This window comes from Rhincodon typus, chromosome 24 (assembly GCF_021869965.1).
Source record: "Rhincodon typus isolate 14 chromosome 24, sRhiTyp1.1, whole genome shotgun sequence".
Taxonomy (NCBI): domain Eukaryota; kingdom Metazoa; phylum Chordata; class Chondrichthyes; order Orectolobiformes; family Rhincodontidae; genus Rhincodon; species Rhincodon typus.
The window spans coordinates 33,512,895-33,529,899 of NC_063355.1; the positions used below are offsets into that span (position 1 = coordinate 33,512,895).

The 17,005-nt window shown below is 40.0% G+C and overlaps 1 protein-coding gene across 1 annotated transcript; it reads right to left on the bottom strand.

The window, feature by feature from the left end:
• Positions 1–6,807: 6,807 nt before the first annotated feature.
• LOC109930598 (endoplasmic reticulum resident protein 29) lies at positions 6,808–11,411 on the bottom strand. The gene is made up of 3 exons (XM_020530072.2): positions 11,237–11,411; positions 9,628–9,766; positions 6,808–8,721 (listed from the first exon to the last, which is right to left on the bottom strand). Exons 1-3 carry the CDS (start codon positions 11,357–11,359, stop codon positions 8,219–8,221), a joined length of 765 nt encoding a protein of 254 aa, XP_020385661.1. The 5' UTR covers positions 11,360–11,411; the 3' UTR covers positions 6,808–8,218.
• Between the last annotated feature and the right edge of the window lie 5,594 nt (positions 11,412–17,005).

Here is a 17,005-nt window from a genome sequence, read left to right on the forward strand (position 1 = left end):
GAAGGCTGAAGTTTTGGGCCTAGACCCTTCTTCAGAGCCTCATTACTTCTGAAGAAGTGTCGCGGCCCGAAACGTCAGCCTGCCTGCTCCTCTGATGCTGCTTAGCCTGCTGTGTTCATCCAGCTCTACACCTTGTTATCTCAGATTCTCCAGCATCTGCAGTTCCTACTATCTCTGAAACAGTATTATCGTTAGACTTATTAATTCAGAAATGATCTGCGGATCCCAGTTCAAATCCTGCCTTGCAGATGATAAATTTGAATTCAGTAAAGTATCTGGAGTCTAATTATAACCACAAAGCCATTGTTGATTGTTGGAAAAACTGAACTGGTTCACCAATGTCCTTTAGGGAAGGAAATTTGCCATCTTACCTGGTCAGGCCGACGAGTAACTCTAGACCCACAGCAGTGTGGTTGACTCTGAATCACCCTCTGGGCAATTAGGGATGGGCAATAAATGCTGGCATCACCAGAGATGCTCACTTGCTGTCAGTGAACAAAAAAAGTTTAATTTACCTTTCTTCAATTTGAACAGCATTATTCCATTCAAAGCTATTTCCAACTTGACTTTACAGTTGAGAAAAGCTTTTTGAGACATATAAAAAGCTATATCTCTGACCTTTGTTTACGACATACACAGAAATAAGCTCAAATGTTAGTGAAGTGAGGGAATATGTAGAAATGTGGACTTGTTTTCAATTAGTATTTTAACTAGCTGAATTTTATAGTTCATTGCAGCGTATTCTAGATTTGACGAGTTAAACTTTGTTATATATTATATATTTATTTCTGGAAGGAAGGCAAAATAGTATTCCCTATGTCTAAATACCTTAGTTTTTTAACTGCTTCACAGTACCTTGGCCAATCTTTGGTAGAATTTGTTACATTTCTATAATTTTTAAATTTAACAGGGCATATGAGTAACCAGTTAACATCAAAAGTTCTAGTCTTGTGTTCATCTTTTATAATCTTGAATTATTACAGAAAATTCAACTTCCACCACAGTGCCCAAGGCAGTTTGATAAATAACTTAAAACATTCTCACAATCCCTATCTCAATTCTTTAACATCCAGTATAGTCACAATCCCTATCTCAATTCTTTAACATCCAGTACAGTCACAAGACAGGTATTTATTCTGACCTTGAAATGTCAATTTTTAATTTTGTTTTCCCCCAGGGAGGGGAAAAACACTTGAAAGGTGAACCAGTATTTCTGTTTAAGATGTTAGTACAGGTAAATGCATTTGCACTGATTTCTGTTTTCATTGCAAGGGGGAAAGAAACTCATTTTTTTCCTTGCATTTTCACCTTATTCAGCTGTTCCACACTACAAACATTCTGTACTTGAGTATCAAGTGCAGCCTTTTGCCTTCCAGTGCGTCATTTTACATGAGTATATCAGCAACTATTTTCACTTTCACAGCCACAATTGATTGTGTTCATCTGATATCCGTATATGCGCTTTCCAGCAGGAATCGATACACTATTGAATGGTTCTTTCAAAGAACTTGTCTAGGCATGATAGGGTGAGTGATCTTTTTATGTGATATCAGTCTGTGTTTTAAATGAATGTTTTTCTGTGTCCCTTTAACCCAAGGATATTGAGGTCCAGTTGTTGCATTTACTAAAATCTGGGAGCTGAGCACAAACATGTTTAATTGAGTTAACAATTGACAACAAGATCCAACATTACTTGCAATTCATCAATAAAAGACATTTGGTTTATTGTTGTATTCACACTACTACCATTGACTTTGCAGCACATTAACTAATAGATCAGAGCTTAATAGTTCTCTTAAAATTCAGTCCCATGGACTTCATTTATTCTTGCTTATGTTGTATTTTTCCTTTTTTCTGAGAGAAGTTTTGTATTTCTTCCCTGCACTACTTTTTTTCAGGTCGTTACCATGTTCTCTATCCAGGGATTCCAATGGAAAAATGCCTGTTTGGTACCCAGCTAACCATGTCTGAGGTTGGAAATGAAAGTGCAAGTCTGGGGATCACATGGGAGCACTTTCAGCATTGGGTTCCCCTAGACATGTGTTATATTTAATATTTCTGGCTGCTCCTGTAGTTACTGGGATTTAAGAGAAAGTTTTGCTCCAGATGGATGGAAAGACTTGACAACATGACATTTTATTGAAAAACATGTAAAAACTTTCGAAAGTCAATAGAAGCCTCCTATTTATATATTCACTTTACATTAGGAATGGCTAAATCATGATAATAAATTCTTCTTGGCAAAGTTCAATTGCAGAACCCCAACATCAATATAGACCAACTAATGCAGCAGACACCTGGAATTTAGCCAGAAATTGTCATTTATCATTTGTAAATGCATCCACAAATAAGTCATCCACACCTCATGAAAAATAAATTTGAGATCCTAACTTAAAAAAATTCTAACATGACACCTCATTCCATCAGAATGGATCAGAAATTAATTCATTAGCAAGGCACAATAAATAGTAAAGTAAAAATTATCCAGTCCTTTTGAAGAGACCAAAACTGAATGTCAAAAAACAAGGGAATAGCCATACTGATATTCTGGTGACTAGAATGGTACAAGACTCATGTTGTCAGTGTCAGCCTGTTGATTGAATTGATAGTGTAATTACAGATTGGAGGGGATTTTTTCTTGCTTGAATGTTTAACATTCAAAACTAGAAAATAATATTTTCTCATTCATCTCCACCCCAGATTATGACTATCAAAAGTAATAGTTATCACAGCTTCATGTAAAATTCAGTAAATTTCAATTGAAATAAGCCATCAAATATTCTTAAGTGGAGTTAGGTCCATTGCGTATTATTTTCATTGTCTATCTCACTTCAAGAGCAGAACACTGACATATCCAATAGAAAATGTAATGCAACAAGGGGAATCTCAACTTTTTGATTCTACAATAATTTCAGAGGTACTGCAGAATTGTTTTACACTCATTGCAACTTCTTACCTTTTTCTTGGATACACATTCTATTGTTTTGTCTGACATATATTTGTGAATTAAGTTCACTCTATAAGCAGCCCCATATTTAATAACTCCAGACTTTTCAAACTGATATTTAAGGCAATGAAGTGTCCTTGAAAATTCTGTCGTATGTGGAACAGCAGAATTGACACCTGTGAATAAGCAGGGCTGCATATTTAAAGGTTAATAAAGCAATAAAATTCTGCTTATTAAACCGTTATCTGTGCAGAATTCTCTTCAACCCATTCTGCCTGTATTTTTGTATCACTAGCATTTACAATAGAACTTTGCCTAACACAAATTCACAGTAGATATCCTGTCTAATATAGTGCATATAAATTTGTAGTCATACTTCACATTGGACTGTCATCTGAGTGCTCCAACTAGTGATTTTGATTCTGAAGGGGCTACATAATGCAAACAACAGAAGTGATTATAAAAGGATTAACACCACCAAAGCACTCAGGGCAGGCACACTGCATGCATAAATCTTAAAAAAACTATTTGTGAAGCTTTAGCTGATATTTCTTGTACTACATTTGAGAGAGATTCTTCAGGATTAGAAAGAACTAACAATTTCATTATTTAAAAAAATCTTGTAACTAAAGAAGTAAACTTGAGTCACAGGAAGGGACATTAGTTGAAATGATTCTGAGATTACTCACTTAAAGTATAATTTGTTTGCAACAATCCAGCTCAGAAATTGGAGATTGTTTAATCTGGTGTTTTTCACAGGTATTGTAAATGAAGGACATGCAATTTGTGTGACCATTTTGAATTTACTGAAACTTTTTCCACATTAGTGATTCATGGTTAATGTAAGGAGACATGGAATAGGTGGTAAAGCATGGTCAATAGTTCATGAAAGAAAGTAAATAGAAATGAAAGCTTTCTAGGAAAAAATTGAGCATTGTATCCTGGTGATCTTGTGATCCTTGCTTATTTTTATAACAGCAACTCTTCCACAGCATTATTCATGAAGAATTACAAGAACATTCTCGTGATTTATTATACATGATGTGCCACATCTATGAATATAGTTACATGTATTAAACCCAGAAATCAGCTGGGGTATACCCAATAATTTTATTGTGCAACACAATTTCCCATGGCATTTCAGATGAACAGAAGTAATTTTTCAACATGTAACTCTTGTACTTCATTAAAGGTTTTACTGTCCTTAATGATAATCGTTGAGGAATTACTGGAGTCAGGGAGAGTCCCAGAGGACTGGAAAATCACTATATGTAACACATCTCCCCCCCCCATTTAAGGATGGAATAAGGCAAAAGACAGGAAATTACAGGCTGCCTGAGTCATTGGTAAGATTTGAGTCCATTGTGAAAGATGAGATTTCTGAATACTTCGATAGGGCAAAGTCAGCATGGTTTCGTCAAGGAGAGGTCATGCCTGACAAACCTGTTAAATTCTTTGAGGAGGTAACGAGCAGAATAGACAAGAGTGAATGGATGTTATCTACTTGAACTTCCAGAAGGCCTTTGACAAGGAACCGCATGGGAGGCTGCTGAGTAAGATAAGAGCCCATGGTGTTAGAGACAAGGTACTAGCATGGATAGAAGATTTGGCTGCCTGGCAGAAAGCAGTGGGGATATAAAATCCTTCTTAGGATGGTAGCCAGTGATGAGTGGTGTCCTGCCGAGGTCAGTGTTATGGTCTTATCTGTGTATTTTAGTGGTGTATACTGTGTCTGATGTGAAAATTTCCTCTAGATTAGCGTTGCACAGCAAGTCAATAATGAACTATTATTGGGAGTACTGTGGAACACAAATCCTGATCAGAGGTGTGAGGGATACATGAAGAGAAGGTCTCAGCACAGACAGACAGCTTCGAGATCAAACCACAATCAATCCCATGGAAGAAGAGTATGCCTGTGGATTTTTGGCAGTGGGGTAATGGAAAGGTGGGGGGGATAGTTGTGGCAGCTGCATTTTGAATCCGATACATTTAAAGCTACCGTTTACTTCCAGATTAGAGATGCTTGTAGGAATTATTTGTTCCAGATTTTTAAAATGTATTTATATTATAAAGGTCAATTAACAGGTATCTAAGCCTAGCATCACATGCAAGTATTGACTAAGGTCTGGTATGGCTAAAGAAACAGGACTTTCAGACTCAAGGGAAAATTTGAACTAATTACATCACATGGCGTCACCTCAATGATGACACCTGTTTTCGTGACTCTTGTTTGATTAAAATTAGAATCTTGTAATTTCAGAAGGAAGCCATTCAGCCCATCAGACTTGTGTTGGCTGTTTATGACTTAGTTTGATTTCAAGTATAAATCTTCCAGCAAGTCACCAATGCATTATTCCCACCATCCCTTCAGGTAGCACATTTTGAATCCTAAGAATTCAGTGCAAAATTTCTCATTAATCCATGTCAAATCAAGTTCTTTTGCAAATTAAATGCTGTCCATTTCTCCTAATTTACTCCAATCACAACTTTAAAATATCTGTATCAAATCTATCCTTCCTCTAGTTGTTGCAACAATTGAACTTTTAGCCCTTGTAGTATTCTTTTAAGTCTCCACTGCCTCCTCTTTAAGGCCTTGACATCCTAATGGAATTGTGATGCTCGACTGGACAAATTTTAAACAACCTTTAACTTGTCCTGCCACCCCCCAACCACTTGTCTATATGCATCCTGAGATTCCATTATTGAATCCTATTTAAATGCTTGAATTTTAAATATTGTTCTTACCAAGAGCCACATCCACAATTTGCTGCAGAGGAGTTCATCTCATGTTTCAGTGCATTTTAAACAGTTTTGTCTTCCTGAAGTCAGTTACTACCTTTTTTAAAGATACATTTGAATTTTGTGTCACCTATATAGTTTGAAATTATGCCCTATATACCAAAGTCTAGGTCATTCCTATGTATCAATTAGCACAGTTGCCAACACTAATCCCTGGGAAACATCACTGCACACTTCCCCCAAAAGTCTGAACTCTCTTCTACTTTCTTACCCTTAGCTATTCTCTTAGCCAATACTGGCAACAGCTCTTTAATCTTATGGACTTCAGTTTTGCACAAAATACGTAATTTTGCTTGATGCTACTGCAAGTTTCAGGCATGTTGCAGAGCCAGACTGACCAGTCAACTTTGCTGTCATTGAGTGCTGCAAATTGCCTTATTACTGCAAGTTAGAATAAACTGCCGCCAGCATTCGGTCTGATCCCTAAGCCACTTCCTTCTGAAAAGTGATGAGTTTCAAATGAGGGGCAGACATACTCAATGTCAAAAGCCCTAAAGACTGTAGTAATAAGATAGTTGAGAATGTGAAGGGCAAGTGGCCCCAACATTCATAACTCTGAAGTAGCACCTTTAGGACAGTCAAAGATTTTGCATCTTTTCAATATTTTTCATGACCTCTCAATGTCCTAAAGTGCACCACATTCAATGAATTACTGAAGTGTCGTTGCTGTTATTTTGAAAGCATAGAATGATAAAATAACCAGCCTTGGTATTACTGATTGAGGGATAAATGTTGGCTAAGACACCAAAATTCTCTTGGAATAGGATATGTTTTACATTCAGCTGTACTGTTACCAGTACAGGCCTGTTGTCTAACATCAAAGATGTTGCAGTACTCCCTCAATGACATACAGAAATATCAGCATTGATTATGTACAAGTCCTGATGTGGGATTTAAACACTCACCCATGTGACTCATGCACAAGTTCCCACATTGACCCAAGCTGATACTGTAAGAATAGTAAGAAGGGAAAGCAACTTGTTTTGAATTCCACAATGTAAAATGACTTCAACCTGATTAAAATTGAACCATAGTTGAAACATGACACGCTACATGCAAGATTAATTGTAAATTATGATTTTTAATAAGATTTTAAAAATAATTCACAATAGAACACAAGTGGTCATTTGCACACCAGGGTGATCTTTGGACAGATCAACTGTTGGGAGAAATTGAAGTATGGGTGATCATGAAATGAATAGGTGTCAACAAAATTGGAGAATACTCTTCCTTTATTACAGTACAGGTTTCTTTTTACTTGAAAAGGGGTGCTTTTCTCATACTTGCATCCCCTTCGCTCATGCCACACAGGTCGAATTGGAGACTCAAATACATTTGTCCACCTACAAGATTTGATCTTAGTTTGAATGTTCCCTCTCCTCTTGCTTGCCAGTGACAGAGTATTAGAGAACACTTCAGAAGTATGACAGCCCAGAGAGGGTGAAAAAGGCCTCATTACTACAGTATGTAGAGTTTTAATCTTCTATAGAATTTATTTGCATTGACTTCCGGACCTCTGTTTGGTTACAGCCATTGTGGCATTTTTAACATCAGGGGCTCACCACGTGGGAATTAATAGGACAGACCTGTGCTGCTTCAGATTGCCACCTATTGAAATAATACTGGGAATAACCCTCAACAAAAGGTTAGTGAAAAAGTTGTTTTGCAAAAGTTTTAAAAATTAGGAGGTTTGTAAACAAAGACTTTTGTCCATGTCACTGCTGAAGAGCTTCATAATTTCTATCAACCTTGTACTTTGAAATATATTATTTAATGTCTGCTTGAAGTCATTTTTAAATCAGTCTGCAATGGTATAACTCTCATTCTTTAATAGTATTTCCCCTTCTAAGCTGGTCTATCTGTGCCATTCACTACTTCCTGGCTATGAACGAGTGGCCTGGTGCTCCCAGGCTTCTACTGGTCTGAAATGAAGATGGGGGAATGCAGCGTGACAGCTTATGTTCAGCAGCTCCTTCAGGGTAGCACAGCTGAAACTACCAACTCTTGAGCCATAAAGCATGTTGGACTTTGACCTACAAACCATCTTTAGCACATATTCCTGCAGTTTCAACATCCACATTAGTGCCACAACAATGGTGAAAATTCCCTTCCACTGGAAGACCCTGAGACCTTTGAAAGGGTATGGTTATGAGCCAGACAAACTGAGGATCCCAGGGTTGAGTCGACACGTGAGTGGCAAGATGCCACAATTGGGTTTGGTGCTTTGGCATGAAGGAGGGTGTGACAAACAAGTAATATATCCAGTGGCTCATGCCAAGTGGCATTTGAGAACAGGATCCGGCTTAATTAAGATACCACAACAGTCAGAACTTTCAGCTGAGAGGAGCAAGCAGGAGGTAGTGAACTCTGGATAACCAGATCCTCCTTAGCAATTTCAGTAGTGACATGGCTTACAGTAGAATGCTTTTTTAAAAAAAAAACTTCAGGACTTCGACATATCCTTGTTAAATCTTACAAATCTTCTTTTGCTACACTGGGTACTTGAAATGAGCTCAGGATGTTCTGCCGTTTCTGAAACTCCATCTTTTTAGCCGAACTCATCTTGCTCTCTCCCAGCAGTTTGCCAATCCGTGCAATCTCGGAATGGACAAACGAATTGCCTTGTGCCAGAACCTTGCTCATAATTTTGTGGTACTGTTCTGCTGATTTCTGCTCAGAGTCTGGCATCTCCTGTATCATGGCTTTCACTTTCTCCATGATCTTTTGGCGCTCTTCCTGGGCACTTGTGCTGCTGAATTCTGTAGCCAGTGAGTCATACTCCTCCAGACAACCAAGCATTCCGATCCACACCCCTTTACTCTTCAACCACTGCTGAATGGCATCCTGTTTAATCTCACCAGTGTACCGGACTGGATTCTCCAAATCCCCATTCGTAAAAAGCAAATAGACTGGATAGTCATCCTTTTCCACTTTGTATTTCATGCCAAGTTCTGAATTTTCCTTTTCACCATAATCTGTTTATGAATTTAAAAAATCTAAAGTTAAATTTGACTATATGTTTTACAACATCACTTTTTTCCTCTTTTCTATCAACTTCTCTCTCTTCACCCCCCCCCCCCCCCCCCCCCCCCCAATCCTCTCAATACTCCCAATTCCCATAGAATCCATAGCTTGGCGCAAAAGCTTCTGACTAACTCTTCCCGTACAATTTCCTAAAACACTAAGAATATTTACCGGCTGTGAGTGCTATGGGATGTCCTCAGTGTATGAAAAGTGTTTATATCAAAACAAGTCATTTCCCTATGGACAAGTTGGACCAAAGGGTCTATTTTCATGCTGTACATCTCCCTATTCTATGCACTCTCCTTCATTTCTCATGGTCTCCTTCCAGCACAAAGTGTTGGAAATAGCCACTCATAGTTATTCTGTAAGAATCTTTTTCTCAGCATAAGACCTACTATCCTAGCTGAGGCCCCTAGCCTCCCTGTTCCCTACTTAAGTACTTATTTATTTACAAACACAACACATTGACTATAAATAAAAACAGAAAGAACTGCAGATGCTGTAAATAAGGAACAAAAACAAAGTTGCTGGAAAAGACCAGCTGGTCTGGCAGCATCTGCAAAGGGAAAAACAGAGTTAACGTTTTGGGTCCGGTGACCGTTCGTCAGACCCTTCTGAGGAAGGGTCACCAGACCCAAAATGTTAACTCTGTTTTTTCCTTCACAGATGCTGCCAGACCTACTGGGCTTTTCCAGCAACTTTGTTTTCGTTGTTGACATTGACTATAAATATGGTTTCAGCTATGATTGGAATTGTGCAACTAACCAGAATGAGACACAATGAGGTTTAATAGAGGAGATTTCTGACCACTTCGTTTCATTCTTCATTTCAACTTGAACAAGTAACTCGTTTCCTACCTGATATTCCCACCTCAGCCACCATGAGTTCCTTGCTGGAAGCAGAGTTTTCTGCTAATTTCTTAAACTCATCCTGTTTCTCTCCGTATGGATACTGTGTGTCAATCTTTACCAGGACATACTTCTGTTTGGGAATAACCTGTAGGAAATACTGAGACCTTAGATGTTGATGCATACATTAGGTTTGCACAATCCTCATCATCTGGAACTGCATTTCATCAAATACAACTGACCCAAGGCTCCCTTTACCCACAAATCAATCTGCTCACTGTCTAAATCAGTGGACAACCACGAGGGAGGTTAGAGACCTGATGTGTTAACTCTTCACAGCTGCTCTCAGGCCTGCTGAGTATTTCCAATACTTTGTCTTCATTTCTTACAAGATTTCCTGTATCTTATCGTTTTTGTAATGAAAATAAAAGTTCTAATGAACGAATCTAGTTCCTGTTCAAAAACAAATAGTGCAATATTTTCCCTACCACCCGCCCATGCTCGGACAGCGGTTTTGGGCATAGAATTTCCTTGCCAGTCTTTGTTTCTAACATGATTCATTGTGTGTGGCATTTTGGGATAAATTTGACAATGCAATGAAACATCGCGTAAATATGAGTTTATCTTATTTGTTACGTATTTTTAAGTTTGACTTCTTGTGAAAATCCTGCAACCCAGGAGGATGTTAACTTCGGTGATTCCCGCTTATAAGTAACCTTTACAACCAGATGCATTGACTGCACGTGACTTGAGTTGCACATTCTAGTACATTCTGTGAGCTCTTGTTGCTCTGGCCTAATTAGTGATTGAAGGAGAGATGGGGAGGGAGAAAGGGAACAGGGCTGGAAAACAAAAGGAGCGGGGCATTGAAAGGGGGGGGGGGGGGGGGGAAATCCGGCGGAAAACGAGGGGGAGATGGGCGGGAGGGACGAAGTGAAACATACGCGTGTACAAAGGATTGGTGGGCAGATGGTTATTGCTGTTCGCTGTCATTTTTCTATTGGAGGAGCGCACCAGGCAATTCAAAAGGGAAGCCTCTATTAACCACCTTATTAACGGACTGGATGATAGCAAAATCCCGTGCACAGCAGAGATCCGGTGCCAGAACATTCTGCATATCAGTCCTCGAGGACCCGTACTGATATAGATATACTGCACTGAAACAGTGGCAATGTTGTAAACTCTTACTACAGCCCGTTTCCTACATGCTTCTTCTTAAATTGATTCATTGTCATTTTTAAAAACTGGATTGATCACCAAACCCCTGCATTCTATTCTTGCATTTACTCATCGTCTATTTCTCTAATAAATTTCAACCTATTTTTTAAAAAATGAGGGGATTGATCAGGTTTAATTTCATTAGATTTATATCACACGTTGTCATTTAATAAGATAAAATTCGCTTGGATTCACATCCTGGGCATTTCCAAACCATGCACACTATGCTTTTGCTGTTCGATGTTGCCCCATTTTTTTCCTGAGCTGCAAGATGTCAAATGAGTTATCATATTGTCGAGTTTGTTTCATATATAGCACTGACAACGTTCACTTTTGCTTGCGTGTAAATCAAATGAAGAACACTATTGAACATGACCCCGCATTTTCAGGGTGCACTCACCTTGTAAAAAGTAACCGTGTCCAGAGGGAGCGAGCCGACTGTGTGCAGGGCCCAAGTGGGAATAAAAAGATGTAGAAATACCGCGACGAGAAAGAGCAGGAAGAAGCTGCTCACTGCTGCCATGGTTTACTGTGCCTCACATCAGCACCATGTGATCTTTAGGGCTGGGAGTTTCATGCAAATAACTTCCAGCCCTCCAGTTGTAAAGATTAATATTTCCGAGTGCAGGCAACGTGTTCTGTCACCGGAAAGCCAGCACCAGATAGATAATTAGGATGAATGCAGGTGTGGAATGGGTATTATTTTATTGTAAGGTTTTTGAATTATTTTAAAAGCACCATGTGTGGGATTTGGAATGCAATGATACTGTAGGTAGAGGCAGATTCAATTGCGGGTTTCACAAAGTGCTTGAACAAACAAAAATGCAACGTTGGGGAGGTGAAATGGGACTGATAGGATGAGCCTGGTAGCCTGCATGGATTCAATTAACTGAGTGTTTACTGTGCTGGAACCATTCTGTGTTTTGACTTGTTGTTTTCAATTAAATTCAACTTTGAGTATCCTGTTTTCTGACGTTCTTGCTTTAGATGGCAAGAGATCTGCTGCCAGTTCCTGACTTATTTCTGAGCCAGTTACAAGTAGGCACAAATTATTTTGTGCATGGTAAAACAGTGACTCTGCCTGGATCCTGCTTTCCCTCTCTAGACGTGACATTGTGGAACCAGCTGGTTCTTTGCAATTCTGCTAGTCTCACAACAGTCATCCCCCAGTCCTTGCATTTTCCCCTCTCTTCAGACGCGTAAACAACTCTTTTATGAAATTCACAGTGGGATCAGCCTCCACCCACACTGTCAGGCAAAGAAATCAGATCCAAACCACAGCAAATACTTCACAGACCTTCAAGAATAAAATGATTCCCATTCCTTGTTTGCATTCATTCTAATATTCCAGTGCTGCACTTCCAGTGACAGAATCTTTTGTCTGCACTCAAAATATGAATCTTTGTTACAGTTGGGGGGTGGGAGTTCCTTGATTAACACACACCTTTTTTTAAAAAAACTCACAGTCTAGCATACTTATTTTTGATAGTAGCCAAGCATCAGCTTATTGTCATGAGATAACCATCTCCAGTAACTCCTGTAATATTGTGAGATCACACTCGTAAATGAATAGCAACAGACTTCATTGTGCATAACTATATATAGCAGCTGTTCAGAGAGTGCATCTTAGAGCCTGGTAGACCTAGGCTTCAATTCTATGTGATTTGACATCACTATAACATTGCTTCCTTTGTAGCTATAACCAGAGTAAACATGGAATTCACATTACCAACAACTCCCAAACCGATTTGCTAATTTCATCTGCTTCAGTATTTTCCTATAATTATGTGTAATCTGTTTCCCTGAATCCGTGTCTTTACACTTGTAGGGTCTACCTCAAACTGCATTTGTCAATTGTCTGCCCTCCTCCCAAACAGTTTGAGTTGTAGCTTGTTCCCCCCATCATCCATATTAACTAACCTTGCCATTTTGGCAAGAATAAGGAACCCAATACCAAGCCCTGCAAGAATCCCCTCATTTCACCCACAATTCAGAATTTTATTATCCATGTGGATTCTTTTTTATTTGTTAATGGGATGAGAACATCATTGGCTGGGCCAAGATTTAGTGCCCTTGCAAAGGAGGTGGTAAGCTGCCATCTTGAACTGCTGGGGCTGTAGGGATACCACAGGACGGAAGTCCCAGGATTTTTGCCTGGCAGCAGCGAGGGATTGATGATGTATTTCTAAGTCTGGTGTGTGAATCAGATGGGAACTTGCAGGTGGTGGTGTTTCCATTTGTCCCTTGTCCTTCTCGGCGGTAGAGGTTATGGGTTTGGAAGGTGCTGTCTAAAGAGCATTGATAAATTATTGCAGTGCATCCTGCATATGGTGCACATTATGACCACTATGCATTGGTGGTGAAGGAAGTGAATGTTAAAGGTGGTAGATAGGTGCCAATCAAGCAGGCTGCTTTTTCCTGGATGATATACTTTATCTTGTTAGAGCTGCACCCATCCAACCAAGTGGGGAGTATTCCATCACTGTCATACTTGTGCCTTGTAGATGGTGATCAGGCTCTGGGGAGTCAGGAAGTGAGTTAGTTACTACAGGATTCCTAGCTTGTGATCAGCTCTTGTAGCCGCAGTATTTAAATGGCTAATTAGTCAGTTTCTGGTCAATGATAACTCCCAGGATGTTGATTGTGGGGGCATTCAACAATAGTAATACCATCAAATGTGAAGGTTAGATTCTGTCTTGTTGGAGATGGTCATTGTGTGGCGCGAACGTTACTTGCCGATTATCGGTCCAAGTCGGAATTGTTGTTCAGATCATGCTGCATATGAACATAAAAGGTATCACAAATGCTTTTGAAAACTTTGCAATCATCAACAAACATCCTCACTTCTGAACTTATGATGGAGGGAACATCATTGATGAAACAGCTGAAAATATTCGGTCTAGGACACTACCAGGAGGAACTGTTGCAGTGATATTCTGGGGCTAAGGGGATTGACCTCCAACAACCACGGTCGCCTTTCCTTGTGATGACACCTTCCGTCTCTTTGCTAATGATGAAGAGTCGGCTAGTAGACATTGGCTGGGCTGGATTTGTTCTGCTTTTTGTATGCAGGATATACCTGGAACATTTCCTACATTATCAGGTGGATTCTCGTACCTGTTACCATGTCATGATTTGTCCCATCTCAAGATGTCATGTTGAATAAATTTCTGAACTAGTCTCTATAGGACATTGTGCCAAGAGCATTGCTGAAATGCAAGTATGCCTCTTACACAATCTCACAATTTTGCTTTTATTTTAAAGTTTTTAAATTACTTTGTCATCGATTTCCCATTTATCTCTGATGATCCTAAGCAATTAAATTAAATTATTTTAAGCATTCACTATTATGCCTTTGATAATAGATTTAAAGATTTTTCTCTCATTCTGACTTGGAACTAATTGATCTTTGGTTGATACAAAAATGAAAAACTGCAGGTGTTGGAAATTTTGAAATAAAATTAGACAGTGGGGAAATACTCAGCAGGTCTGGCAACCTCTACAGAGAGAGAAAAATGCATTAAACAATAGGTCTGTTTCTCTCTGCCCAGAGTATTTCTAACATTTCATGATCTTTTAGTTAACCAAATTCTAATCCCCAACACAAACTACTCCTCCTCCCACCCACCTTCCTGCAAAAATGCTATCCCCTATTCCCAATTCCTTCGCCTCCGCCGCATCTGCTCCCAGGATGAGGCATTCCACTCCCATACATCTCAGTTGTCCTCATTTTTCAAGGACCGTAACTTCCCCCCCTCAGTGGTCGAGAACACCCTCAACCGTGTCTCCCACATCTCCCGCAACTCATCCCTCACACCCCGTCCACGCAATAAGAACCAAAAAAGAATCCCCCTCGTCCTCACGTACCACCCCACCCACCTCCGGATCCAATGCATCATCCTCCGACACTTCCGCCATCTGCAATCCGACCCCACCACCAAAGACATCTTTCCCTCCCCGCCCTTATCTGCTTTCCGGAGGGACCACTCTCTCCATGACTCCCTTGTCCGGTCCACACTCCCCTCCAGCCCCACCACACCTGGCACTTTTCCCTGCAACCGCAGGAAGTGCTACACCTGCCCCCATACCTCCTCCCTCACCCCCATCCCAGGCCCCAAGAAGACTTTCCACATCAAGCAGATGTTCACCTGCACATCTGCCAATGTGGTATACTGCATCCGCTGTGGCTTCCTCTACATCGGGGAAACCAAGCGGAGGCTTGGGGACCGCTTTGCAGAACACCTACGCTCGGTTCACAATAAACAACTGCACCTCCCCGTCGCGAACCATTTCAACTCCCCCCTCCCATTCCTCAGACGACATGTCCATCCTGGGCCTCCTGCAGTGCCACAACAATGCCACCCGAAGGTTGCAGGAACAGCAACTCATATTCCGTTTGGGAACCCTGCAGCCCAATGGTATCAATGTGGATTTCACAAGCTTCAAAATCTCCCCTCCCTCTACCACATCCCAAAACCAGCTCGTCCCTGCCTCCCTAACCAGTTCTTCCTCCCACCTATCCCCTCCTCCCACCTCAAGCCGCACCCCCATCTCCTACCGACTAACCTCATCCCGCCCCCTTGACCTGTCCGTCCTCCCTGGACTGACCTATCCCCTCCCTAACTCCCCACCTACACTCACCTTTACTGGCTCCATCCCCGCCTCTTCGACCTGTTTGTTTCCTCTCCACCTATCCTCTCCTCTATCCATCTTCTATCTGCCTCCCACTCTCTCCCTATTTATTTCAGAACCCCCTTCCCCTCCCACTTTTCTGATGAAGGGTCTAGGCCCGAAACGTCAGCCTTTCTGCTCCTATGATGCTGCTTGGCCTGCTGTTTTCATCCAGCCCTGCACCTTGTTGTCACAAACACAATTCATCCTTTGTGCTCACTAGAAGGAAACATAAAACTGTTCTAATATGAGAAATGCCCTTTATTAATTCCAATCTTAAATAGCTAAGTATTATTATCTTGTCTAACTGACATGCATTATCCTCTGTCAATTTCACTCCCATTTAGATCAGTAAGTAATAGCAGGAAATAAATATCTTCTATTTATATAGCACCTTTTCACAACCTTAGGCTCTCCCAAAATACTTTACAGGCAGCTTGAAGTATAGTCACTATTCAAATTTAGGAAACATTGTAAATGTGTTTAATTAACCAAACTCAACCTGGCAGCAATATGGATGCTACAGGAACAATGGGCCCAATGGCCTCCCAATATGCTGTAAGATTATATTACGATTACCCAAAATTCCCTTTGCATAGAGAGAAATCAGCATCTGGGAAATCAGATAAGGACTCCAATCCTAATTGCATATCTGGTAATCCTTTCCAGAAAGGTTTCTGATGTGGGTGCTCAACAGTGTCAGCAAGCACAGCCTTGCAAATAAGGGTGAGAATAGGATTGGGTTGTGATGAACATTATGATAGAATAGCCAATGCCACTGAGGTACCAGAAAGAGACTTTCACCAACATAGATAACATCTTCATGAGGGAACAAAAATTAAAAACAATATGTCATCAATGGTTGACACCATTTTCTACCAGGCATTTATTTGCTTTCCAGCATTAACATTGAGTTTAGACTTTAGATTTTAAATGCCAGTCCCATTTTCATCTCCTATATTATGTAATATGTTCTTTAATTTCTTGCTAGTTTGCTTTCATATTCTATTTCTCCTTTTAATTACTTTCCTGGTAATGCTTTGCTGATTTTTAAAATGTACTCTATTATCAGGCTTGCTTTGTTTTTGACCATACTGTTAGTCTCTTCTTTCAATCTCACACCATCCTTCTTTACTCTCGCTAGCCACAGTTGGACCACTTTCCAATGGAGTTTTCGTTAGTTAAGGAAATGTAAATTCATAGGCAACAATGAGGTATTTTGCTAGAAGTTTGTCATTGCTTATCAAACATTATATCCTGCAATCTAGTCACCAGTCAACCAGGTAATTCACCTTTCATACCTCCATAACTGGCTTTGTTTCAATTTAAGATCCTAGTTACTGACTTAACTACATCATACACAAATGTAATATGAAATTCTTACATCATTCAAACCCACAGGTTACTGTAATATAGGTTTATTAATTAATCCTGTCTGATTGCACAATACTAGGATGTACATGCATTGGAGGCAGTTCGTCAAAGGTTTGCTAGATTG

Coding starts and splice junctions, on each gene's coding strand:
- LOC109930598 (XM_020530072.2), bottom strand. CDS start 11,359: ATGGCAGCAGTGAGCAGCTTCTTCCTGCTCTTTCTCGTCGCGGTATTT. Junction 9,767..11,236: donor ACACGGTTACTTTTTACAAG/GTGAGTGCACCC, acceptor TATTTCCTACAG/GTTATTCCCAAACAGAAGTA. Junction 8,722..9,627: donor GGCTGAGGTGGGAATATCAG/GTAGGAAACGAG, acceptor ATTCATAAACAG/ATTATGGTGAAAAGGAAAAT.